The 27,144-nt window shown below is 46.4% G+C and overlaps 1 protein-coding gene across 1 annotated transcript in view; it reads left to right on the plus strand.

The window, feature by feature from the left end:
- The window catches only part of LOC124802034, a 48,836-nt gene extending 22,107 nt beyond the window's left edge, over nt 1–26,729 (plus strand). Inside the window, exons 2-4 of the mRNA XM_047263117.1 lie at nt 6,618–6,948; nt 16,276–16,620; nt 26,370–26,729. Of these exons, the coding sequence (XP_047119073.1) occupies nt 6,661–6,948; nt 16,276–16,617 (630 nt within the window). The 5' untranslated portion in view covers nt 6,618–6,660 and the 3' untranslated portion in view covers nt 16,618–16,620; nt 26,370–26,729. The remainder of the gene's footprint in view (nt 1–6,617; nt 6,949–16,275; nt 16,621–26,369) is intronic.
- The last annotated feature ends 415 nt before the right edge of the window (nt 26,730–27,144 follow it).

The following is a 27,144-nucleotide window of genomic DNA, read 5'->3' on the forward strand; positions in this document are numbered from 1 at the left end:
ACGATCCGGCACGACCTTGCAGTGAAGAAGCTGTATACTTTCATTCAGCTTGAGTTTTGTTTGACAGATTGCTAATAGCATACCAGAACTCTCTGAAGGAAAAGTGAGGTGGACTAATCTTAAATGGCAGTTAACCTACGTTCATAAATACTGCTATTTATTACAAAGTTCGCTACCAAGATTAGACAAAATTATGTAAAACTTAGAAAATCTTAAATTACGTTAATGCCTTACTAACCTACAAAATAGGGCGCTTTTGTTATTTTGGCAGGGTAATTCAGAGCAGAAAATTCCTCTAGAATGAATTTACAGACACCCATTCACATAGAGAATCCAGGGAAACAAATTAAAAAGAGCTTTGGAGTATTCATTTGGTACGATGACTATTGATACTCGATAGACTCGCAGACTTGAGTTCCCTCCAGCTGAGGAGGTTACAATCAAAGCTGGAATGGCCGACGTCAACATCATGGTACGAATAATCATAAGACTCGCTCAGTGCTGAATTAAGAACAAATGGTATTAACGCTTCGGCCACATAGTTGCATCTGAGGATCGTGACTACTGCAAAATTAATCACCGATTTCCTAGCGCAACCATGGGACTTAGTACAAGCCAATGCAAAACCTTGACTTCATGATTTTACATTATAAGTGAAGACATTAAACTTCACACACACACACACAAAAAGGTGAAGCGAATCACATTCTACTACTGATGGTGCTGAAACCAGCAATATTGAAAGTGACCTAATAGAAGCTCTACATGACTTAATATCTAACTCCACGTTCCATCAGAACATATATACTCACTGGCTGCTCGGGTCAGAATCCCTCACGAAAATTTACCAGCGTCCCCCTGGACGCTGTGCGCAATCAGTTCTGCATGGGGGGAGGGGGGGGGGGGCGGTGACTGTTAATCCTAGTCCCCTGTTAAGGAGCATGGACCCCTGAACATACCAGAGAGGCTGGAAAAGTGTGGACGGCAATTTTCCCTAGTTCTTTCTGAACAGAAATGTTCCACAAACTTCTGCATGCGATTCTTCTGGGCCAGTCAAAGGGCTCGAGTTTAAAAACTACGGAAGGGCTCGCTTCTGTCGTTGTTACCGCCAGTCAGGGGTAAAGAGGGCCAACAAACTCTCCCACGGCTTCCAGTGTTGTACAACTTCGTACACAACAGTAAGGAGAGTTGGGCTACAAAGTGGTGCAGCAATTGTCGTCGTAGGATAGCTGGACAGAGGCAGAAATGATTAACGAACTAGTTAACACAGTAAACAGAAGATTTACTGAACTTGTATCTCTCCAAGCATATGAAGATTCATAACGAATAATGCAGCAAGAAACAAACTACCACAATGTTAACAAGGAAGAGGCTCTCTGAACAAATTCACGAATGATGATTTCAGAGCCACGACTAGATGTCGTCTGAGTAGCAACACATAGCGAGGAGGCACGAACTGCATGAGGGCGTCTACCGTTGGCTATCGTATACTATTTGATCAAAAGTATCCGGACACTTAGATGAAAAGTTCGTGGCGCCCTCAATCGGAAATGCTGGAATTCAGTACGGTGTTGGCCCACCATTAGCCCCGATGACAGCTTCTACTCCCGCAGGCATACGCGCTGAAAGGTTTCTTGGGGAATGGCAGCCCATTCTTCAAGGAGTTCTGCACTGAGGAGAGGTATCGATGTTGGTCGGTGAGGCCTGGCACGAAGTCGGCCTTCCAAAACATCTCAAAGGTGTCCTATAGGATTCTGGTCAGGACTCTGTGCAGGCCAGTCCATTACAGGGATGTTATTGTCGTGTAACCACTCCGCCACAGGCCGTGCATTATGAACAGGTGCTCGATCATGCTGAAAGGTGAATCGTCGTCCCCGAATTGCTCTTCAACAGTGGGAAGCAAGAAGGTGCTTAAAACCGATGTAGGCCTGTGCTGTGATAATGCCAAGCAAAAAAACAAGGGATGCAAACCCACTCCATGAGAAACACGAACACACCATTACACCACCGCCTCCGAATTTTACCGTTGGCACTACACACGCTGGCAGATGACGTTCACCGGTCACTCGTCATACCCTCACCCCGCAATCGGATCGCCACATTGTGTACCGTGATTCGTCACTCGACACAAAGTTTTTCCACTGTTCATAAGCCAATGTTTACGTTCCTTACACCAAGCGAGGCGTTGTTTTGCATTTACTGGTGTAATGTGTGGCTTATGAGCAGCCGCTCAACCATGAAATCCAAGTTTTCTCACCTCCCGCATAATTGTCTTGGTACTCGCAGTGGGTCCAGATGTAGTTTGGAATTCCTGTGTGATGATCTGGATACATGTCTGCCTACCACACATTATGACCCTATTCAACTGTTCGGCCTGTACGCTTTTGTGGTGTACGTGTCCCTTCACGTTTCCACTTTACTATCATATCGGAGACAGTGGACCTAGGGATGTTTAGGAGTATGGAAATCTCGCGTACAGACGTATGACACAAGTGACACCCAATCACCTGACCACTTTCGAAGTCCATGAGTTCCGCGGAGTGCCCCATTCTGCTCTCTCACGATGTCTAATGACTACTGAGGTCGCTGATATGGAGTACCGGGCAGTAGGTGGCAGCACAATGCGCCTATATGAGAAACGTATTTTTTTGGGGTAGTCCGGATACTTTTGATCACATAACTTATATTGTGGTGGCTTAGGCGCTAGTGGTGCAAAGCTGCTGGAGGTGTGGCTCAGCAGGTGTGCTCACTTGCGTCCGCTGGATTCTGCAAGACCACTATCAGCTTCTGACCAAACTTCCAGTTCCGTTGCCCCCGTGGTTCCACACCCAAAGATAGAATGAAAGTGACTGGTATGTCACCATGTACACATCTCAGGCAAGCGGCTACACTGGAACTTCGCATATGGAAAGGAATGAGGCTGTTGAGCCTCATAACCAAATGGAGGGTAAGGTAAACTGAAATTTTCAGTAGAAAATCCTTCTCCAAGCTTCAGCATGTGACAAACAGAAATTTACCTGACAGAAATATTGAACAAAACAGTAGAATATCATAGAAAGACAAAATTATGAAGGAGTTACAAAAATAACGGCATGTTTCAAACTGACTGCACTATCATTGTAAAACTGGCTAGCTCGACTTCATAGCTAGAGTTCTTAAATATTATGCACGAAATATACAAATTATTAACACACTCAACATTGGTCTTTCTCCTCTTCAACTGCATAGGTGAACTTCCAATTTTTTAGCTAATTTAAAGAATAATTACACAATAGTCAGGCTTCTTGGAGGTACACATGTAGCATCATTTTAAATCCCAGACTTAATAGATCGGTAAATAAGACCATGTATCGGTATATAAGAGCATATGTCCACATCAGTGCTAGTGTATAAGCATTGTCACAAACATTAAATAACTCCGCAGAGAAAAAGTTTTGCATTTGCTCAAAAAGATTTCAAATAAAACAAAACTTCAAAACTGCATATTTTTCATATTTTATGACAAAAGGTGATTACATATAATTTATATAATAATTTACTTTCTTGAAAACATTGTGCTACATGAAGTGCAACACTGAAATTTTTGTACCGCCTCTTTTTCCTTTCCTCATCTGCTCGGCACCTTGAAATGGTTCAAATGGCTCTATATAACTTAGAAATACTTAAACCTATCTAACCTAAGGACATCACACACATCCATGCCCGAGGCAGGATTCGAACCTGCCACCGTAGCGGTCGCGCGGTTCCAGACTGTAGCGCCTAGAACCGGACGGCCACTCCGGCAGGCGCTCGACAGTTTGTTATATGTAAACAGAATACAGCGCTGCAGTCGGCAAGGCCTATATAAGACAACAATGTCTGGGACAGTTGTTAGCTCGGTTACTGTTGCTACAATGGCAGGTTGTCAACTTTTAATTGAGTATGAATGTGGTGTTATAGTCGGCGCACGAGCTGAGGGACACAGCATCTCCAAAGTAGCCATAAAATGGAGATTTTACCGTACGACCATTTCACGTGTGCACTGTGAATATCAGGAATCCGGTAAAACATCAAATCTCCGACATCGCTGCGGCCGGAAACAGATCCCGTAAGAGCAGAGCCAACGACGACTGAAGAGAATCGTTCAACGTAACAGAAATGCAACGCTTCCGCAAATTGCTGCAGACTTCAGTGCTGTGCCGTCAACAAGTGTCAGTGTGCGATCGATATGGGCTTTCGGAGCCGAAGGCCCATCGTGTACCTTTGGCGACTGGAGGACACAAAGCTTTACGCCTCGCCTGAGCCAGTCAACACCGACGTTGGACTGTTGCTGATTGGAAACATGTTGCTTGGTTTCGTTTCAAATTGTATCTAGCGGATGGACCAGTACGTGTATGGTCACAACCTCATGAATCCATGGACCCTCCATGTCAGCAGAGGACTATTCGAGGTGATGGGGGCTTTCCAATGGTGTGGGGGGTGTGCAGCTGCAGAGATATGGGACCCCTGACAGGTACGTAGGCATCCTGTCTGATCACCTGCATCCATTCATGTCCATTGTGCATTCCAGCGGACTTCGGTAATTCCAGCAGGACAATGCGACACCCCACACTTCCTGAATTGCTACAGAGCGCCTCCAGGAACACTCTTCTGCCTTTACACACTTCCGCTGGGCACCAAATTCCCCAGACATGAACGTTATTGAGCATATCTGGTATGCTCTGCAACGTGCGTTCAGAAGAAATCTCTCCCCGCTGGTACTCTTACGGATTTATGGACAGCCCTGCAGGATTCATGGTGTCAAATCCCTCCAGCACTACTTCAGACCTTAGTCTACTCCTTGCCACGTCGTGTTGCTCGCAGGAACCCTACACGATATTTGACAGGTGTACCAGTTTCTTTGGCTCTTCAGTGTATTTAACAAAGTCACAACTGCTCCTGCTGCATCTAATGGGCAATATGTGACCTACTACGGCTATCACACGGTCGTCAGTCGTGTAGCGTGCCGGGAAACATACACTACTGGCCATTAAAATTGCTACACCACGAAGATGTCGTGCTACAAACGCGAAATTTAACGGACAGGAAGAAGATGCTGTGATATGCAAATTATTAGCTTTTCAGAGCATTCACGTAAGGTTGGCGCCGGTGGTGACACCTACAACGTGCTGACATGAGGAAATTTTCCAACCGATTTGTCATACACAAACAGCAGTTGACGGGCGTTGCCTGCTGAAACGTTGTTGTGATGCCTCGTGTAAGGAGAAGAAATGCGTACCATCACGTTTCCGACTTTGATAAAGGTCGGATTGTAGCCTATCGCGACTGCGGTTTGTCGTATCGCGACATTGCTGCTCGCGTTGGTCGAGATCCAATGAGTGTTAGCAGAATATCGAATCGGTGGGTTCAGAAGGGTAATACGGAACGACGTGCTGGATCCCAACGGCCTCGTTTCACTAGCAGTCGAGATAACAGGCATCTTATCCGCATGGCTGTAACAGATCGTGCAGCCACGTCTCGATCCCTGAGTCAACAGATGGGGACGTTTTCAAGACAACAACCATCTGCACGAATAGTTCGACGACGTTTGCAGCAGCATGGACTATCAGCTCGGAGACCATGGCTGCGGTTACCCTTGACGCTGCATCACAGACAGGAGCGCCTGCGATGGTGTACTCAACGACGAACCCAGGTGCACTAATGGCAAAACTTCATTTTTTCGGATGAATCCAGGTTCTGTTTATGGCATCATGATAGTAGCATCCGTGTGTGGCGACATCGCGGTGAACGTACATTGGAAGCGTGTATTCCTCATCGCCTTACTGGCGTATCACCCGGCGTGATGGTATGGGATGCCATTGGTTACATGTCTCGGTCACCTCATGTTCGCACTGACGGCACTTCGAACAGTGGACGTTACATTTCAGATGTGTTACGACCCGTGGCTCTACCCTTCATTCGATCCCTGCGAAACCCTACATTTCAGCAGGATAATGCACGACCGCATGTTGCAGGTCCTATACGGGCCTTTCTGGATACTGAAAATGTTCGACTGCTGCCCTGGCCAGCACATTCTCCAGATCTCTCACCAATTGAAAACGTCTGGTCAACGGTGGCCGAGCAACTGGATCGTCACTATATGCCAGTCACTACTCTTCATGAACTGCGGTATGATGATTAAGCTGTGTGTGCAGCTGTACCTGTACACGCGATCCAAGCTCTGTTTGACTCAATGCCCTGGCGTATCAAGGCCATTGTTATGGCCAGAGGTGGTTGTTCTGGGTACTGATTTCTGAGGATCTATGCACCCAAATTGCGTGAAAATGTAATCACGTCAGTTCTAGTATAATATATTTGTCCAATGAATACCCGTTTATCATCTGGATTTCTTCTTGGTGTAGCAATTTTAATGGCCAGCAGTGTATTTCAGCGTCTGCAAAAGCTGCGCCGGTACCGGCCACGGGCGCCGTCCACACGGACCGATACAAGCGCGCCCCGATGGCGTATGGACATAATACTGAATGTATTGAACTTTGTTTTTTCGTCTTTTCGTAATCCATGTTGTTTTCGTGTCTAATCGCCTCGGCATCGACCAAATGTTTGTCCCTGAGAGGGCGCTTTTTGACGTACCTTTCCAGCTCAGCCGGTGCTTAGCGACGGCGGCCCGGGTTGCAGGAGGAGATGGTGGGCCCCGGGCTGGAGTACCGTGTGGTGCGCGGCAGCGCGGCCGACTGCTCGCGCGTGGAGAGCTTCCTGCGGCGCGTGTTCTACCCGCGCGAGCCGCTGTGCGCCGCGCTGGGCTTCACGGCGGGCCCGGCGGACGCGGCGGACATGCCCGCGCTGGACGACCTGCGCGCCGGCTGGTCGCTGCTCGCCGAGCGCCGGCACGACGGCGTGCTAGTCGCCGCCTGCATCTGCGCGCTGCTGCAGCCGGCCGAGGACGGCGGCGCCGCCGGACACCACCGGCAGGTTACTCTGCGCTCTGTCCTCACTAGCCACTTACCCGGCGTAGTCGTGGAGTTTCACTTAACTTTATCATTGTATATGGAGTATTGTTTGAGACCCGCCAGGTTAGCCGAGAGCGCTAATGCGCTGCTTCCTGGAATCGGGTAGGCGCGCCGGCCCCGCATCGAATCAGCCCGGCGGATTACCAACGGCGGCCGGTGTGTCGACCAGCCTGGATGTGGTTTTTAGGCGATTTTCCACGTCCCACTAGGTGAATACCGGGCTGGTCCCCACGTTCCGCCTTAGTTACACGACTTGTAGACATTTGAACACGTTCGCACTATTTCACAGATTACACCAGACGCAGACAGCCGGGGTACACTAATTCCGTCCTGGGGGGGTACGGGGTGGCGGCAGGAAGGGCATCTGGCCACCCCCGAAAAACTAACCTTGCCAAATCCGTTTCTAACCGTGCCGATCCTGCGACACCGCACTAGCAAAAGAAAGAATGGAGTATTGTTTCATTTCCGTGACTGTACTTTAAATTTATGAAATAATTTCTACCGCTTCAGTCACTTTCTACCAAATCAGAAGCTTCTACATCGTCGCGAATAAAACAGTGACCTGAATATATAATAATCTTCCTTCACTTCACGTCTATGGTCGCAAACTTCTTGTCAACAGATTACCGGTTTCGGTCTATAACGACCATCTTCAGATCAGCAGCAAAATATGGGGAAACATAAATATACTAGCAGATTGTCTACAGCTTAAAACAATAAAATAGACCATAATGAAAAGTACTACTGGCATACATATACATTTGTGCGCTTTAAGTATGAAGAGGCATACCTGTTTTATAAGAACAATGTCCTAATGTACTGCAACCATAGTGGCATCGTCAAATGTTAAGTGCAAAATCAACACCAGCATCGTCAAATGTATATAAATAACAGTATATTCAAGTGTCATCATGTAAGCATCACTACTGTTCAAAACAGACTGTGTACAATAGCCTCAAGATGTTTGTGTTGTAAGTTCACCAAATGTCGCTTCTGTAGGCATACACAAGTCTTCAATGATTAATTGAACAACGTAAAATAAAGGGGGGATACAATCGGTAAAGACTTTAGTGTAATGAAAAGCAATGAAATAAAACACGACAAAAGTTAGATTGCTAAAAAGAGGAAGAGTTAAGACACAGTAATTGACATATCTTCAAGCGCCAATATTACAGACAATGACATAAATAATAAACAGCTTTCGTAGTGCCCAGAATAGTACAGAAACTATAAAAAAACTAAAGAAGCCACAATGAAAGAAAACATACTGCTGCACATAATCAGCGCCCTCTATTAGCACTAACGCCAGAATTACGCATAGGCGAGTAGTGGTTATAGGAACGTCATCGCCAGGGGGTCCTTCGTATCCTGTGGCACGCCGCTGCCAGAAAAGAATGATACAGTTCCGTACCAGTGCATGAACAACATTATCTAGTTCATGCAGTATATTATATAAACAGGGAAGGAACAAGAACATACTAGAGTTATGCGTACAACGTACGAAAACGAAGTAAATATGTAAGGCACTCTATACTAGGTGAAACTGTCAACAAACTATTTATAACAGAGGCCTTCAGTTGTCAAACAAAGCAAAGTAAGCATTCGACACGAAGTTGCTCTGCCAGTGAAGTAGTTTTGTTCGTTCTTTTTCTTTTGCCTTATAAATTTGAAGCTCGTAAAACAAATCGAGAGCTTGGCTTTTTCTAGTGTATGGACAATACGTATACAATTCTCAGTGCTACATGTAGAAAGACAAGCTTCAGATAAATGTTGTCCCAAAGCAGTTTTGTTCCGTTGCTGTGAATGTTCTTTAAACCGTATGTTAAACGAGCGGCCGTTTTGACCGATATGATATTTGTCACAGTTACTGCAGTCAATCCAGTATACTCCAGAGCCAATGAATTTGTCATACTTCATTTTCATTGTGGTCTATTTTATTGTTTTAAGCTGTAGACCATCTGCGAGTGTATTTATGTTTCCCATATTTTGCTGCAGATCTGAAGATGGTCATTATAGACCGAAACCGGTAATCTCTTGACAAAAAGTTTGTGACCATAGACGAAAAGTAGATGAAACATTCTACTAATATTTATTAGTACGAAAATTTCGGCAGCGTACTACCGTCACCAGCTGTGTTACAGTTTCGTATACATTACAGTAATTTGAAGTTTGATGAGTACTATTTTCTTGTGTGCCAGTGAGGTAATGTATCGTAATTCAACCACGTACAGAAAGAAGCGTTTATTTCAGAGTGTTCCCAAAGTGACTTGTATGTTTACATCGTTTCATTAGTGTATTACTTCAATTTTTTGTGGAAATTTATTTCTCTGACTCAGTTTCCGAGTAATGATTTGTGGTAGGCATTACATCATGGACTAGTACTAAAGGTGCACAAATCTCGCTTGACTGTTAGCCAGGCAGGCAATCTCCCCCACATTACAGGCCGAACCAGCACGCTGCTTTCCTTCCCTCCAAGCGAAGCTACGCTCAACCCAAGTAGACTACTCAGTGCTACGCTTTAGCAGTTTATTCTGTACACTTCCGTTGTATTGTAATGAGTACAGTTCAGAAGTATTTTAGCCGAGTGCTACAACAGGATATGTTTGTGTTAATGTGTACAAAGAAACAGAGACTGCAAATAGGATACAGGACAGAGAACACAACACAGAAAAAGATCGGAACACAAGAAACACCCACGGATAAATTTAACAGATCAGGGATATATGAAATCACATGCTACACTTGCCAGTCAGTGTATATAGGACAAATATATAGAAACTTCAAAACCAGATATTCAGAACATCTCAGAGCTTTAAAAACCACAGCTCCCATAACACATTTACTGACCACCTTGTAGCCAACAGTCACCACCCAACTACAATAGAAAGAGACTTAAGAATACTAAAACCTAACCGCAGCGTATACAGTAAACTGACTATTGAGGAAAACTTCCACATACAGAAGGCAATAGCAGAAGGAAAACAGGTCGTAAATGAATACACTACACTCTGCAAGGGCACACTATTTAACACATTAAAGGAACTTTACAAAAAATACAACACAAGCAGATAGTCTGGCCACACACACACACACACACACACACACACACACACACACACACATAAAGATAAAACGTAAACAAAATTCAAATTTGGCGCCGAACTCTCTGGTGAACAAATGAACACTGACTTGGAGAGGACACACAACAACCACAAAAAAAAAAAGGTTGAAATGGCTCTGAGCACTATGGGACTCAACTCCTGAGGTGATTAGTCCCCTAGAACTTAGAACTAGTTAAACCTAACTAACCTAAGGACATCACACACATCAATGCCCGAGGCAGGATTCGAACCTGCGACCGTAGCAGTCTCGCGGTTCCAGACTGCAGCGCCTAGAACCGCACGGCCACTTCGGCCGGCCAAGTGAAGTGAAATGCGCGCCGGCCGCAGTGGTCTCGCGGTTCTAGGCGCTCAGTCCGGAACTGCGCGACTGCTACGGTCGCAGGTTCGAATCCTGCCTCGGGCATGGATGTGTGTGATGTCCTTAGGTTAGTTAGGTTTAATTAGTTCTAAGTTCTAGGGGACTGATGACCTAAGATGTTAAGTCCCATAGTGCTCAGAACCATTTGAACCATTTGTGAAAAGTGCTTTTACGACCTTATTTGTGTGGTATACGTGTTATATTTACGTGTGCATCACGACGCCTCACCATGATGCAGAGAATAAAAGGGCTTGCCACACGAAAATGTAAGTAAAAACGAACATAGGTGCGAAATATGGCGACTAACTAGATGATAGGTTAATTCCCAGAAAAATATCTAATCTACATCGTTTGGTTGCAGATGACTAGCTACCTTTAGTAAATAATACACAAGTGCTCCGAAAAAATCATACACACCAAGTGTAAAGGTATTAACAAAAAGAAACGAACTATTGTTTGAACTAAACATCCACATAATTTTGTAATCGTTTAATAAAAAATTGTTCACATTACAGAATACATAAAACTGATGATGGCACAGTGGTGCTGAAACATGTTTGGGTACTGACAATAAACGGTTTTTTGCATAACTGGCGGACCTCACATCCTACAATTTTAACTGCAAACATGGTCAACGCAAGCAGCTGCAAATCCAAATGATGAATAATTCCTTAAACTTTGCAAGGTGGCGTATCAATTTATCCATACGTGAAGCCGTGGGAATTAACCCGAGAAAAATTTTGTGGTATTCAGTAACCCAAACTAGCGTGTCAGTAGCATCTGCTGGCAGTACTAAACACACTCTAACTGAAATGGTAGTGAATGGACCATTTTAGATATTGTTACAGCTGACTGTTGAAATCCGTTCACGATGGAGAGGCTTTTGGATGAGTCATGGCTGCATTTATCGATGTACGTGAATTTACAGAACAAAGTTGTGTTAAGAGCCTCGCACAGATGAGGAAATAGGAACATGTTGTGCAATGAGTGCTACACTAATTATTGGACCGATCATTTCCCACCAAACAATACGTTCTGATAGGTGCAGGTTGCATTTTCTGTATTCGCTGCTGAACCGCCGTCGATGCCTGTCGATGTTTGTGGAAATACTCACGTGTCCGACACCCCTAACACACAAAAAAGGAAACTATACAACCAGGCTTGTTAAAAAAAAATTGCTCTGAGCATTATGAGACTTAACTTCTGTGGTCAACAGTCCCCTAGAACTTGGAACTACTTAAACCTAACTAACCTAAGGACATCGCAGACATCCATGCCCGAGGCACGATTCTAACCTGCGACGGTAGCGGTCACGCAGTTTCAGACTGTAGCGCCTAGAGCCACTCGGCCACTCGGGCCGGCCGACATGGTTTGTGTGTGTGGGTAGTTTACAGAAAGTACACCAGAAAATCAATTACTTCAAGCTTTATATTATATACTACGTGAGTGACGATGTGTCGTACTATGCCGATGTGCTTAACATGGTTTTTATCAATCAGAAACTGAATTTATTCCACGTAACGTTAATATACCCAGGAGTCATATTCCATTAAATACTCATATTCATAACAGTACATTAAAAACTAAACTCATCCCGAACAGGCCGTGAAGGCCCAACGGTACCGACCGGTCGCCGCGTCATCCACAGTCCACAGGCGTCACTGGATGCGGATATGAAGGGGCATGTGGTCAGCACACCGGTCTCCCGGCCGTATGTCAGTTTACGAGACCGGAGCCGCTACTTCTGTATCAAGTGGCTCTTCAGTTTGCCTCACATGGGCTGAATGCACTCCGTTTGCCAACAGCGCTCGGTAGATCATATGCTAGCCCAGGCCGACAGCGCTTAACTTTGGTGATCTGACGGGAACCGGTAATACTACATTACAATACGAAAAATGAACTTGTAAGAGTGAAAGAAAATCATGTGAAGGTCTCTAGCACTACCTCCAGCGTGGGTGGCGTAAATCCGTCGGGGGTACCGCCCTCACCTCTCACTCCCATAAGGTGCCCTAACTGTAATGTCTCACACCCACTAGCCCATCGCTGTGTCTCTCATACCCACCACTTCCACTTGCCTATTCTCACTCACTCATTCAGCTCAACTCACCGTCATTATCCCATTGTGTCTAACTGTCACTTCCTCCTGTCTCACAGCCACAGTCCCCTTGGTTCTGTCCTACTACTGCCTCCTCCCACTGTCACTATGTCACTGTCTCCCTCTTAATGCTACTATCTCCTTCACACCTTCCCGCTGCTGCTGTATCTTCTCACTGTCATTATCTCCCTCATCTCGTGGTCATTGTCGTAGACTCTGTCTCTCATTATTCCACTGTCATTGGCACCGTCTCCTTCTTTCTTTTCCTAGCAGTGTGCTGCCAATGTCAGTTAGGTTCTAGTCCCCCGGTCTCTCACACACGTACATACGGTCTTTGTCTCCTTCGCTTTTTATATACCACAACAAATTTTAAAATACAAAATAACTATATTACAATATTTTCTGAAGGTGGGCATAAATCCCGTACCCCAGCACCTCCCCCAGGTACACTCCTGGAAATTGAAATAAGAACACCGTGAATTCATTGTCCCAGGAAGGGAAAACTTTACTGGCACATTCCTGGGGTCAGATACATCACATGATCACACTGACAGAACCACAGGCACATAGACACAGGCAACAGAGCATGCACAATGTCGGCACTAGTACAGTGTATATCCACCTTTCGCAGCAATGCAGGCTGCTATTCTCCCATGGAGACGATCGTAGAGATGCTGGATGTAGTCCTGTGGAACGGCTTGCCATGCCATTTCCACCTGGCGCCTCAGCTGGACCAGCGTTCGTGCTGGACGTGCAGACCGCGTGAGACGACGCTTCATCCAGTCCAAACATGCTCAATGGGGGACAGATCCGGAGATCTTGCTGGCCAGGGTAGTTGACTTACACCTTCTAGAGCACGTTGGGTGGCACGGGATACATGCGGACGTGCATTGTCCTGTTGGAACAGCAAGTTCCCTTGCCGGTCTAGGAATGGTAGAACGATGGGTTCGATGACGGTTTGGATGTACCGTGCACTATTCAGTGTCCCCTCGACTATCACCAGTGGTGTACGGCCAGTGTAGGAGATCGCTCCCCACACCATGATGCCGGGTGTTGGCCCTGTGTGCCTCGGTCGTATGCAGTCCTGATTGTGGCGCTCACCTGCACGGCGCCAAACACGCATACGACCATCATTGGCACCAAGGCAGAAGCGACTCTCATCGCTGAAGACGACACGTCTCCATTCGTCCCTCCATTCACACCTGTCGCGACACCACTGGAGGCGGGCTGCACGATGTTGGGGCGTGAGCGGAAGACGGCCTAACGGTGTGCGGGACCGTAGCCCAGCTTCATGGAGACGGTTGCGAATGGTCCTCGCCGATACCCCAGGAGCAACAGTGTCCCTAATTTGCTGGGAAGTGGCGGTGCGGTCCCCTACGGCACTGCGTAGGATCCTACGGTCTTGGCGTGCATCCGTGCGTCGCTGCGGTCCGGTCCCAGGTCGACGGGCACGTGCACCTTCCGCCGACCACTGGCGACAACATCGATGTACTGTGGAGACCTCACGCCCCACGTGTTGAGCAATTCGGCGGTACGTCCACCCGGCCTCCCGCATGCCCACTATATGCCCTCGCTCAAAGTCCGTCAACTGCACATACGGTTCACGTCCACGCTGTCGCGGCATGCTACCAGTGTTAAAGACTGCGATGGAGCTCCGTATGCCACGGCAAACTGGCTGACACTGACGACGGCGGTGCACAAATGCTGCGCAGCTAGCGCCATTCGACGGCCAACACCGCGGTTCCTGGTGTGTCCGCTGTGCCGTGCGTGTGATCATTGCTTGCACAGCCCTCTCGCAGTGTCCGGAGCAAGTATGGTGGGTCTGACACACCGGTGTCAATGTGTTCTTTTTTCCATTTCCAGGAGTGTATTACGAGAGTTGAGACCTATGACTGATCGGGAAGTGAAGTAACAGATGGTTCTGAAATCTGTACAGACTCTTAGCTGACCTCAGCCTCGATTTTCGCCTGTGAGACAGGATTAAATTTGTCACTGCTTCAAAGTCAATAATTAAAAACCCCATAGCCAAAGATTCTGAGATCCCACCACTAAACTGGAAATATTTACGTTCACGCCAACAGCTCGAACACAGTCCCTAACTAGTCCCTAACAACTCTTGCAGATAAAGACCTCAGCAGAAAACAGAAGACCATTGCAATGTCAATAAATAAAAAAGTCTCACAGAGACACCACACTCAGTTTTGCATGGCAACAAATGAAATTTATTGGGAAGAATTAACCCTGGCTGTCACTTTTACTCAACAATACCTCAACTAGATAATGGCTCCACGATCTGCTTTGAGATCCATTTTGACCGAACTAATCCATGCTCTCTAATCCACAAGATTAGCTGAGAAAAGAAAGTACCGTATCTAAGCAGAATTCGACGCCCTCAGAACGAGATTTTGAATGCTTTGCAAACTTACCATACTGGAAAAATAATTTCGCTGATCACGGAACATCACTAATTCCAGAACCCCAAATTGAACATTATTTTAATGCACCAGAGCATCACCACCTGCCGCTTTAACCCCACGACGGTTGCCTGTCGACTCCACGATTTCGAGAAGTCGATACCGCTCCACGAAACTGTTTCACGTTACAGCCAGTCGGAACCAGAAGCATAACGTAGACGATCTCACTCGCCATTTCCTGCAGCTGCAGTGGATGGTGGGGACACCGAGAGAACTGAGAAACTATTCGCCCTTACAAAATGCCTAGTCATCTCCGACGACCAACCATTGATTGTAAGGGAAACCATTTCCGCATACACTTCCGTAGCCATGTGCTGTGACATTCGATCTGGAGTAAGCCGGTTAGAATCCTGGTGGTGGCAAAAGTTCTCACTGGAACTATTTGGTCGTCAAGGGGAGCAGACATGGTGGAGTTAAGTTCCTGATTGGTAGACTTTTCACCAATGTCCTGGTTTAAATACCAGACTTCTCTGCAGTGCAGTGAGGCCATAAGACACTGTTGACGGTGATCCGTCCGCAGATGGGGACGTTAAACTTGGCTGTCCTCTAGGCGCAATTCGCGAGGAGTAGGGTATGTTCCGGCGCTGGGAGTCACCCTCACTCTTTTCTCATCATAATCTTCATCCTCATCATCATCATAAAAATGGCTTTGAGCACTATTGGACTTAACTTCTAAGGTCACCAGTCCCCTAGAACTTAGAACTACTTAAACCTAACTAACCTAAGGACATCACACACATCCATGCCCGAGGCAGGATTCGAACCTGCGACCGTAGGGGTCGCGCGGTTCCAGTGCCTAGAACCGCTCAGCCACCACGGCCGGCTCTTCATAATCATACAACATAAATAATACACTACATTCCACACAAAAGGACACCCATCCACCCACACACACACACGCAAACACACACACACACACACACACACACACACACACACGCACAATACATACAAATATTGTCATGGGGCACGTTGCAAATAAATAAACAAAACAAGAAAAACCTTTCCCATCCAGCCAGAAACTTGGTGAGACGACAACAAACACTAACAAAGCTAGCACACAAGATTGGCTAGAAAGTGGACGATACACCATCTGACCACCTGACAGAGTCTGAGGGACGGGACAGGGTGTACGCAATGATAGGATTCTGCCTCCCCAGAACTAGTTCCCGTGGAATGCCCCGTACGTTCGACACGCTGTACTGTGACGAGCTGGAACACGGACGGCTCTCGCCCGCAGTTTGGGGACGAGCGCATGGCGGAGATCTGGCGCGTCGTGGGCGGTGCGCACGCGGCGGCCGGGCTGGAGGGGCGGCGCGCGCTAGACGTGTCGCTGCTGGCTGTGGACCCCTCGTTGAGGGGCGCCGGGCTGGGCCTGGAGCTGCTGCGGCGCGCCGCCGACGTGGGCCGCGAGGCCGGCGCCCCGCTGCTCACTGTGGTCTGCACCAGCGCCTACTCGGCGCGCCTCGCCCACAAGCTGGGCATGCGCTGCCTGCACAGCCTGCCCTACCACCAGGCCGGCCTCGCCCACCTGCCCCAGGAGCCGCACACGCACGTCCACGTCTACGCGCTGGACCTCTAACAGGTATGCTGCAAAGCGCCACTAGGGTAAGGGTCTTGTCGATCTGTTTTGCCACACATATGCACTAAATATCCCACTATGGTCCACGTATGCGTAAAGTAATTGTGTGCACGGAAATGGAAGAAAAGGCTTGGCCCTAACACGTTAAGTGTAGTTGTGTGCCCTGATTAAACATTAACAATCTTACTAACTAGGGAACTATTCTTCCTTTGAAACTCCCTGGCAGATTAAAAATGTGTGCCGGACCGAGACTCGAACTCGGGACCTTTGCCTTTCGCTGGCAAAAGTTCTACCAGCTGAGCTACCCAAGCACGACTCACGCCCCGTCCTCACAGCTTTACTTCTGCCAGTACCTCGTCTCCTACCTTCCAAACTTTACAGCTCTCCTGCGAACCTTGCAGAATTAGCACTCCTGAAATAAAGGATTTTGTGGAGACATGGCTTCGCCACATCCTTGGGGATATTTCCAGAATGAGATTTTCACTCTGCAGTGGAGCGCTGTGAGGACGCGACGTGAGTCGTGCTAGGGTAGCTGAGTTGGTAGAGCACTTGCCCGCGAAAGGCAGAAGTTCTAGTCTCGGTCCGGCACACAGTTTTAATCTACCAGGAAGTTTCATATCAGCGCACACTCCGCTGCAGAGTGAAAATCTCATTCTATTCTTTCTTACTTTCGCTTACGCCATAGTCCCGCATCTATCGCAGTGTGGGCGTGGTTACAACGGATTTGGCAATGTTAGTGTTAGGAATGGCCGGATGCCCTTCCTGTCGTCACCCCGCACCCCCCAGGATGGAATCAGTGTACCCCAACCGTCTGCGTTTAGTGTAAATTGGGAAATAGTGCGGATGTGTTTCAAATGTCTGCGACGCTTGTAACTGAGACGGAACGTGGTGACCAGCCCGGTATTCACCTAGCGGGATGTGGAAATCCGCCTAAAAACACATCAAGGCTGGCCGGCACACCGGCCCTCGTCCTTAATCCGGCGGGCGGATTCGATCCGGGACGGAGCGCCTACCCGAGTCCAAGAAGCAGTGCGTTAGCCCGCTCAGCTACCCTGGCGGGTTAGGCATGGGAACTATCCGTTACTTTAATAAAACAAGTGCTAAAAATTACTTTGATTTATTATTATGACTTCAATGACTGCTCAGCAGAAGGTTCAAATACTCTTCATGGGAGAATGAGTGCGTATACTCATATGAAAGTGTGACAACTGTGGATGTTCAAAGAGAAAGTACTGGAAAACTGTTCATGAAATAGAATTTTCTTAACTCACTGCTAATCGTGGAAATGAGTTGTAGATGATGATTGCATCGGAAGTTTAGTGAGTAAAGAGAAACAGAACCGCAAAGAGTAAAATCATGACCGAAATGTTACCACACAGTGACTGAGCGATCGATCTGAACTAACGCACGTATGAATTTCGTACTTCTTTTCTGCAACATTTACATCATTTTCGGGAGACGAGGTGCTGTGAGGCCGCATGCGGGAGCCGGACGCTAGCGCGGCGCTGCTAGTCAGTTCGTGAATTGCCTTTTCCCCTCACGTTGAAAATCACCATTCTCTGCGTCTGTAGACTTCGGTTTTAGGTCCTGTCCTTTATACCATGTATAGGAATGACATCCCTAGGCAGATTGGCGGAGAAATTGCTATATGCAGATGACACCGCCATATACAGAAATGGTCGCAGCCTTCTCCTTATACACCGCCACCTCCTGCAACATATCGATAAGATAACTCAGTGGTGCAACCGCTGGAAGATAAAGATCAGTCCTACCAATGCTTATTTCATCCCTAAAATCAAGCTCCCTGACGGCAGTGAGTTAACTTAGAGAATTTTACTCACCTGGGCCTCGAAATAGGTCGACGCCTAACATGGAACAGGCACCTCACCACAGCAAAAAACAAAGACTGAGCCCTCTTCTGAAGGTTATATCTCCTGCTGAAAGGCGACGAAATAACCGTTCAATGCAAACTTCTCCTCTAGCACCAGCTCATGCTTCCAGTCTTGTTGTATGGATCGAAGGTGTTGTCTATGGTGTCAGGCACAGCACTACCTGACTGCAGCGTTTCTAGAAAAAAGTTTTCCGTGTCGTCTCAAGCGCTGGCAGATACGTTTCCCAGCACACACATAAGAGGAGACTTCCTAGGCCATCGCACCATATACACACTAATTCAAGACAAATTCACAGCCGGCCGCGGTGGTCTCGTGGTTCTAGGCGCGCAGTCCGGAACCGCGGGACTGCTACGGTCGCAGGTTCGAATCCTGCCTCGGACATGGATGTGTGTGATGTCCTTAGGTTAGTTAGGTTTAAGTAGTTCTAAGTTCTAGGGGACTGATGACCACAGAAGTTAAGTCCCATAGTGCTCAGAGCCATTTGAACCATTTTTTGAACAAATTCACAAAATTTTACCTTACAACACAAACTTCGCCCGAGTTCCTTTTTCGAAATTTAGGAAACGAACCATCAGAAGCTTCTCACAAACGCACGAAATTAACCCTTACACACCTTTTTAGGGACCAATAACACATACATAAAACACCAAACACAAGCTCTTTCTCGGCGTAAGCCGGCAAGACAGCCATTTGGTCAATCAGACACCGCTTACTTTATTCCGCCAATCCAAAACCTCCCAGAAACTTTGTTCTGGAACGTTCAGCATCGATTCTTTTGGAAGATTCCGAACGCGACCTACCCCAACTCCTATTTCCAGCATCTTGCCAGTGCCGCCATATGGCAAACATTCTGAGTTCCGCTCCATCAAACGACGACCAGCCAGAAACTTCCCGTAACTTTCCCTTCTCATTGTTAACGCTCAGGAAGTTAGTGGCCCGTCGGCGCTAGACAAATGACTCGCATGTGGGGGCGTCCCATGATTAACGCACAATATTGCGATGTTATCGCAAGGTACACGCCATTTGCGTGGGTCATCTGTCGTTCGGAGAAACCTCTGTATTCATATTCGCCACCTGACGATGACAAGTCGATTTCACTGAACTCAGCACGAAAATACATTTTTTCCCGAGCGTAACTAATTCTGTCAAAGAAGCACGCCGTTCTCTGCTACGGTGAGTGCAACAGCTACCGGCTCAGGTAGATGGCGCTACCCCCCCCCCCCTCCCCCCCAGCGTGCATCCAGTCAGGCACCTCGTCTACTGAAGGCAGACCAAGTCGAGCAGAAATTCTAAGGGTCATGTTTTCACTCTCCACTAACTACCACAATCAATTAAAGATGCACTTTATAATTGAGAAAAATTAAAGAAAATCCTTTACAGTCACCACCCACTCTCGAGAACAATACCGCTCTTTTGTATATGCATCGGAATTTACTGATTAAGCAGACCTATCTTATCAATGGATTACGTGTGTTGGGTAAAAAGGAGAAAAAAAAACGCGAGGCTGGCCACAGTGCATCTCACCCGTCCAACAATCTGTGAGCCAACAGCTTTTCACACTACTGTTCAGTGAAGCATTTCGCCAGGAGCTGGCTGATGAAAAGTATCCAGGTAGCCTATGTAATGAGGAATTGACCAATAGGTGTCACGAAAGGTGAGTGCACAAGTATAAACGGAGATGAGCAGTAGCAGCAGAATGGATCGTACAGGAGTGACATTTCAACACTTTTAAAACTACCCAAACCGACAGTTTGATGTAAATGTGGAGTCGAAGGAACAACTACATCCAAACGAAAACCAGACAGACCCTGCGTACAAACGAATAGCGACAGTGGAGCATTTCAGAGGCTGGTTGTAAAAACCAGCGGATGGAGTAATTTCTGAACTACTGCCAGCAGTCCATCTAGCGCAATGACTGTGGGCAGAGAGTTAAAGACACTGAGATGATCGAACAGATCCTAGTAAGTCACAGATTTCTATGGCCAACGTTAAGCGATCCTTGAGGTAGCGTAAAGGGTGTCGCCTTTGGACAGTGGAAGACTGGACCGAGTCATTTGGAGGGGTGAACCAACTAACACCTTGTGGAAAGGTTTCTGTTTGGCGAATCTCTGGACAACGTACCTACCATCATGTGTAGAACCCATAGTGAAATACAGAGTAGTCACTGTTACAGTATGGGGATGTTTTTCGTGGTTAGCGTATGGCTGAACTCCAAAAGACACTAAGTACAGAAGAATATGAATACATTTTACAGTATTGTGCACTGCGAACAGTAGAGGAACAAATCGGTAATGATGATCGTATCAGCATAACAGCGCACCTGTTTAAAGTGGCAACTGTAAGCCAATAACATTCCTGGTATGGACGTTCCGGCCAAAAATCCGAGATCTCAGCCCAATGGAACTCTTTTTGTTTAAGATCGTCCATTTCGCTCCAGATCCCAGTGTCCACCGTCACTAATTTCTCTGGTTTCACGCTAAAAGGAGAATCAGCTGCCTTTCCTCCAGAGACATTGAAAATTTCCCGAAGAGAGCTCAAGCCGTCATAAAGGCGAAGGGTCGACACACCCACGATGGTGGTGTCTACTAATAGGTGTCGGGATTTTTTGATTACACAGAATATCAGCATTTCTGGTCATTAAAATGTCTAACATTGTACCTGTACCCTTTACTAGGGGGAGTTCAACATTAAAGTTGTAGGTCATTTAGGGATGGGTGTATAGGATGCAAAAGTTCGTACCTATGTCCACAGCAATGGCTCTAACCATGTTGAGCATGGCGTCAAATACAACTAAGCTGACGGATAAGGTATGTCACTCCAAGTTGTTTCACCTCTGTACCATTCATCAGTCATGGTGGCTGGCCAATTCTGATGTGCCAGTCTCCTGGCAACTCACCACCACATGTTTTCAGTGGATGTGTAATCTGGAGAAATTTTTGACCAGGCCAGCATTATCGGAAACAGTTTGTGCAGAAGAACGTCGGAGTAGCGCGGCGCAGCCACCAGCTTGTATTGGTTACCGTTCATATTCGACTTCGCGAATCAGTTGTCGTTGTGCCCTCAAGGGCTCTTCATACTGCCACACCAGTTGCAGGGCTCATGAGAAGATGGACGATAAGACAACATGGCATCACTCATGTGTGAATTGCTGTCACAGGGTGGACCGACGTCGGCGTGCATCTGTTGTCGAGCTAGGATGATCGACGGTGCTCCATATGTCGTCGCACTGACCACTGAAAACAAACCGATTGCCTAGTTCGATCTACAGGATATGAAATAAAATCGTCATAACTTCTGAACGGTTTACGTTAGGACGTTCAAACTGTATGGTTGGCTGCGGGGCGTGATGGGAATTAGTACGCATGGTTTATCGACGAAGCCCACTTTCATTTTGATGGGCTGACAGTAAGCGAAATTGGCGCATTTAGCGGACTGAGAATTCGCATTTCGCGATCGAGAAGTCTCTTCGCCCTCAATGGATGACTGTATGGTGCCCAATGTCCAGTCATGAAATAATCAGTGCGATATTCCTTGCAAGCATTGTGACGGCCGACCGTTACGTGAAGGTTTTGGAAGATTATTTCATCCTCATTATCCGATGTGACCCTAATTTCGACCGGACATGGTTCATGCAAGACCGAGTTCGACCCCATCAAAGCAAGAGAGTGTTTCATCTCATGGAGGAGCACTTTGGGGACAGAGTTCTGGCTCTGGGGAACAGAGAGGCCACTTGCATGGGCCTCGATTGGGGGCCATAGTCTCCGAATCCGAACACATTCGACTGCTGTTTGTGGGGCTGTATTAAAGACAAGGTGTACAGCAATAACCCCAAAACTATTGCTGAACTGAAAACAGTCATTCAGGAGGTCACCGACAGCATTGATGTTCCGACACTTCAGTGGGTCATGCAGAAATTCGTTATTGTCTACGCCACATCGTCGCCAATGATGGCCCCTGACGCATGACCAGAGCACGCTCAGTGGACCGAAGTCATTCTCAGAACTGTTATACAAAGTTGAGGTCGGTTCCCCACAGCACAAAAGCGTTACTGTTTCTGGTCCTGACCTGCTTGCTTGCCTACTTTCAACACCCATCTCCAGACTCTGGGATTACAATAACATATGTAATTTCACACGGTTTGCCAGAATATCATGCCATTTTCGTGAGACACTCGTACATATACCGTGAATACTGCTGTACAAAGGCTGAATCGGTTCTCCTCAACACAAAGGCATCACCGATTCTGGTCCCGACTTGCTTGCTTACTTGTTTTCTATACCAATCTAAAGACTCTGGGATTAAAAGAACACATGTATTTTCACATGGTTTGCCAGAATATCACACCATTTATACGATACTTCTCTGTATCAAGCACATAGCAATATCACTTGCATAGCAGCATCGCTCTCGCAACATAATTCCGAAGATATAGACTGGAAATTATTTCCCTAGAAACCCGAAACTTTAGCGAGGTGGAGCGTGCTGTAAACCACTGAGTAATTAGAAACTTATCCCGCCTGGGAAGACCTTTATGTGAAAACTCGAAAAAAATAGAGGAAATTGATATATCCACTCGCGAATACCGATGTCGGTGATGTAACAGATTACAAATCAACCCTATAATTTACAAAGTCAACTAAGGTGTTTCTCATGTCTAGAGAACCAGTAAACGTGTCTTCCACCTTTCTTTCACCTGCTAGATGCACACACCTCAATCGATGTTCTCTCAAATAAATAAATACAGGAAATGTGAAGATTAGTCAATCGGACAATTTACACAGGAGGGAATATTGGTCCAGTGCAAACACTTGTCCATATTGAATCTTCTCAAATTTCCACGCTATCACGAAAGCTGTACAACACATACTAACTAGTAGTTCGCTATTCGGCCGTCTAGAGGACGACACGATTAAGTCAGCTACATTCCTGCATCCCAACAGGCCTCTCCATTCTGACAGCTCCATGAATCATTCCCGCTACAGGCCACTGCCGGCGCGCCACGCACCCCTAGACAGAAACCAGTCACATATATATTTGATTGCTATTCTTACAATGAAATGTTACGATCACAGTCTCAATTGGATGACATTAAGCAATGAGCCAATTATCGGAAATACACCTGCTGACGGCGGTGGCCCTGGAAATAGAAATATCTGTAACATTCTTATGACTTGACCTACTCTTCCCTTTGCTATCACAGTATTCCACATCAAATCCATACCTTCCTTACGACTGGACATAGACATTTCCTTTGTACATGTCGGAACACACACACATACTTTATAAGCTGATGATCATGGCGAACCTATCACGCACCCCCCTTCTACTAAGTATAATACCTCGCCAATAACCGATTGCTGAAGATACGAAAGAATACTGACAGAAAATCAGCGATGGGTGGACATATCTCATAAGTTTTTCTTGCGAGTGATACCACTGTGTCTTAGAAAGAGAGGCGTAATCGTCTTACAAACGACCAGATATTAGAAAAACACGATCGCAACGACCATGTTACTATCACAATCGGTCTTGCTTCTACAGGTGCACACAAGTATCCATGTTATAAACTATACCGGCTTTATAAATCGAGGTATGGCACTACCTCCGAAGGAAGTGGTTTTTCCATGCAAATACCGCGACACTGAATATAGACGGTGATCGTCGGAGTATATACACTACTGGCCAATAAAACTGCTACACCACGAAGATGACGTGCTACAGACGCGAAATTCAACCGAAAGGAAGAAGATGCTGTGATATGCAAATGATTAGCTTTTCAGAGCATTCACACAAGGTTGGCGCCGGTGGTGACACCTACAACGTGCTGCCATGAGGAAAGTTTCCAACCAATTTCTCATACACAAACAGCAGTTGACCGGCGTTACCTGGTGAAACGTTGTTGTGATGACTCGTGTAAGGAGGGCACATGCGTACCATTACGTTTCCGACTTTGATAAAGGTCGGATTGTAGCCTATCGCGACTGCTGTTTATCGTATCGCGACTTGCTGCTCGCGTTGGTTGAGATCCAATAACCTTTAGCAGAATATGGAATCGGTGAGTTCAGGAGGGTAATACTGAACGCCGTGCTGGATCCCAACGGCGTCGTATTACTAGCAGTCGAGATGACAGACATCTTATCCGCATGGGTTTAACGGATCGTGCAGCCACGTCAACAGATGGGGACGTTTTCAAGACAACAACCATCTGCACGAACAGTTGGACGACGTTTGCAGCAACTCGGAGACCATGGCTGCAGTTACCCTTGACGCTGCATCATGGACAGGAGCGTCTGCGACGGTGTACTCAACGACGAATCTGGGTGCACGAATGGCAAAACGTCATTCTTTCCGATGAATCCAGGTTCCGTTTCCAGCATCATGATGGTCGCATCCGTGTTTGGTGACATTGCGGCGAACGCACATTGGAAGCGTGTATTCGTCATCGCCATACTGGCCTATCACACGGCGTGATGGTATGGGGTGCCGTTGGTTACACGTCTCGGTCACCTTTTGTTCGCATTGACGGCACTGTGAACAGTGGACGTTACATTTCAGATGTGTTACGACCCGTGGCTCTACCCTTCATTCGATCCCTGTGAAACCCTACATTTCAGCAGGATAATGCACGACCGCATGTTGCAGGTCCTGTACGGGCCTTTCTGTATACAGAAAATGTTCGACTGCTGCCCTGGCCAGCACATTCTCCAGATCTCTCACCAATTGAAAATGTCTGGTCAATGGTGGCCGAGCAGCTGGCTCGTCACAATACGCCAGTCACTACTCTTGATGAACTGTGGTATCGTGTTGAAGCTGCATGGGCAGCTGTACCTGTACACTCCATCCAAGCTCTGTTTGACTCAATGCCGAAGTGTATCAAGGCCGTTATTAAGGCCAGAGGTGGTTGTTCTGGGTACTGATTTCTCAGGATGTATGCACCCTAATTGCGTGAAAATGTAATCACATGTTGGTTCTAGTATAATATATTTGTCCAATGAATACCCGTTTATCATCTGCATTTCTTCTTGGTGTAGCAGTTTTAATGGCCAGACCAACAGTGCAGTTACATGTCGCTGACAGTGCAACCTCATGATAAAATCACCCAACTGAGAAAGTGATTAGGCTAAGAAACGTGGTATGAAGCTGGTATTTGCAACCGCCTCACGCCGCCGCTAGATATTTCTCCAGTATTTGTAACGCATTCTTTCTCGATGCCACGTCAGAGGTTCGATTATATATCGACTGGTTTATAGGCAATGGTTGATTGAGAAGGATCACAAACAGTAAATGGTGTGCTGATTGAGATCGTAAGAAATGTTCACTAACTTTTCAGATCTCTAGTGTTACGCTTTCTGGTGAAAATCACGTCTATGATTTGGAATCCAGAAAAGTCCTTGAACGAATACAGACACTAGTGAATCGTATTTCTGGCACTCTCATATCTCAAAACGATATCTCAAAACGATTGAACGGGTGAACATGAAAACTGGCGAAGCCGTGTGGGGGAATTTTTTTGTTTTGTTTTGTTTTCATTGATACAGAACACATGATTTATGGAGGTGATATTTTCATTTCAAAAAATAAACTGTGAGATGCAGTCACTGGCGAAAATTTAGCACGAAGAACCTCTACATAAAATAAGGCTTCGCGAAGATAAAATAGGAGGCAAAGGACTGGAAAAAATAATGGACACATTTTCCTACACAGTCAATGCCACTGATATTTATAATTTTCTTTAATGGTATTTGTTTATCTTCTTTCAACCCTCTTTTTTCTTATTAGATCAGAACGTTCTACCATTCGACCCTATCCGTTCTGTGTCGGTCTCCAGAATTGTGGAGCAAAATATTTGTTTTGTTGCAGGCATCCTACAGAAACTTCTCTTAGCCTGGATGAAAGCGGGATAATGGAGGTGGAGGGACGCCGTCACTGGCAACACACAGGCCGGGCTGCTGGTCGCAAGCTTACGCGAAGTTTCGACGGCTGACGACCACAACTTCGGGAAAGTGTTTCCTGTCATCCAGGAAAGATGTAATAGTGTATGTCAGCGAAATAACAGTACTGACTTTCAAATGTGACACGAAAAGACTATTTTCTGACGTTTTGCATCGCGCAAGGACAGTGCAGAATGTCTAATGTTCTTTAATGTATTGATAATGTATATAAACATTAATAAGAGGGGAGATACGATGAAACATGAAAATATATAATAATCTGAATGTACCTATTTTGAACAATATATATGCTCTCCTCTCTTGTGGAGCTGTTTTATTCATTATCTGGTAACATTAAAAGGGAAGACCAGACGGCCTCGACATCGACGTCCCAGGGCAGCTGGAGGAGGACGCTACAAGCAGTCATCTGCAGCTTCACCACGGGAACCTCTGGAGCAGTTTAGGAAAACCACGGAAAACTCAGGACTGGCTCTAGGCTCTTAGTCAATTGTAAATCAGAATCTAAAGTTATGTCAAGCGAAAATCCACGAAGTAGTTCCACAGTTTCTTCTTGTTATAGTTGATTGAAACAGTATCATTGATTCCGAAGGAACACTTCCACGTTGCCTTGTCTTGTAGCTTCTTCCGTGTAATATGGCTACCATGATCGGAATACGATTTTCAGCGTCCGATCTTGAAATATT

The sequence above is a fragment of the Schistocerca piceifrons genome, chromosome 1 (assembly GCF_021461385.2).
Source record: "Schistocerca piceifrons isolate TAMUIC-IGC-003096 chromosome 1, iqSchPice1.1, whole genome shotgun sequence".
NCBI classification, from domain to species: Eukaryota; Metazoa; Arthropoda; class Insecta; order Orthoptera; family Acrididae; genus Schistocerca; species Schistocerca piceifrons.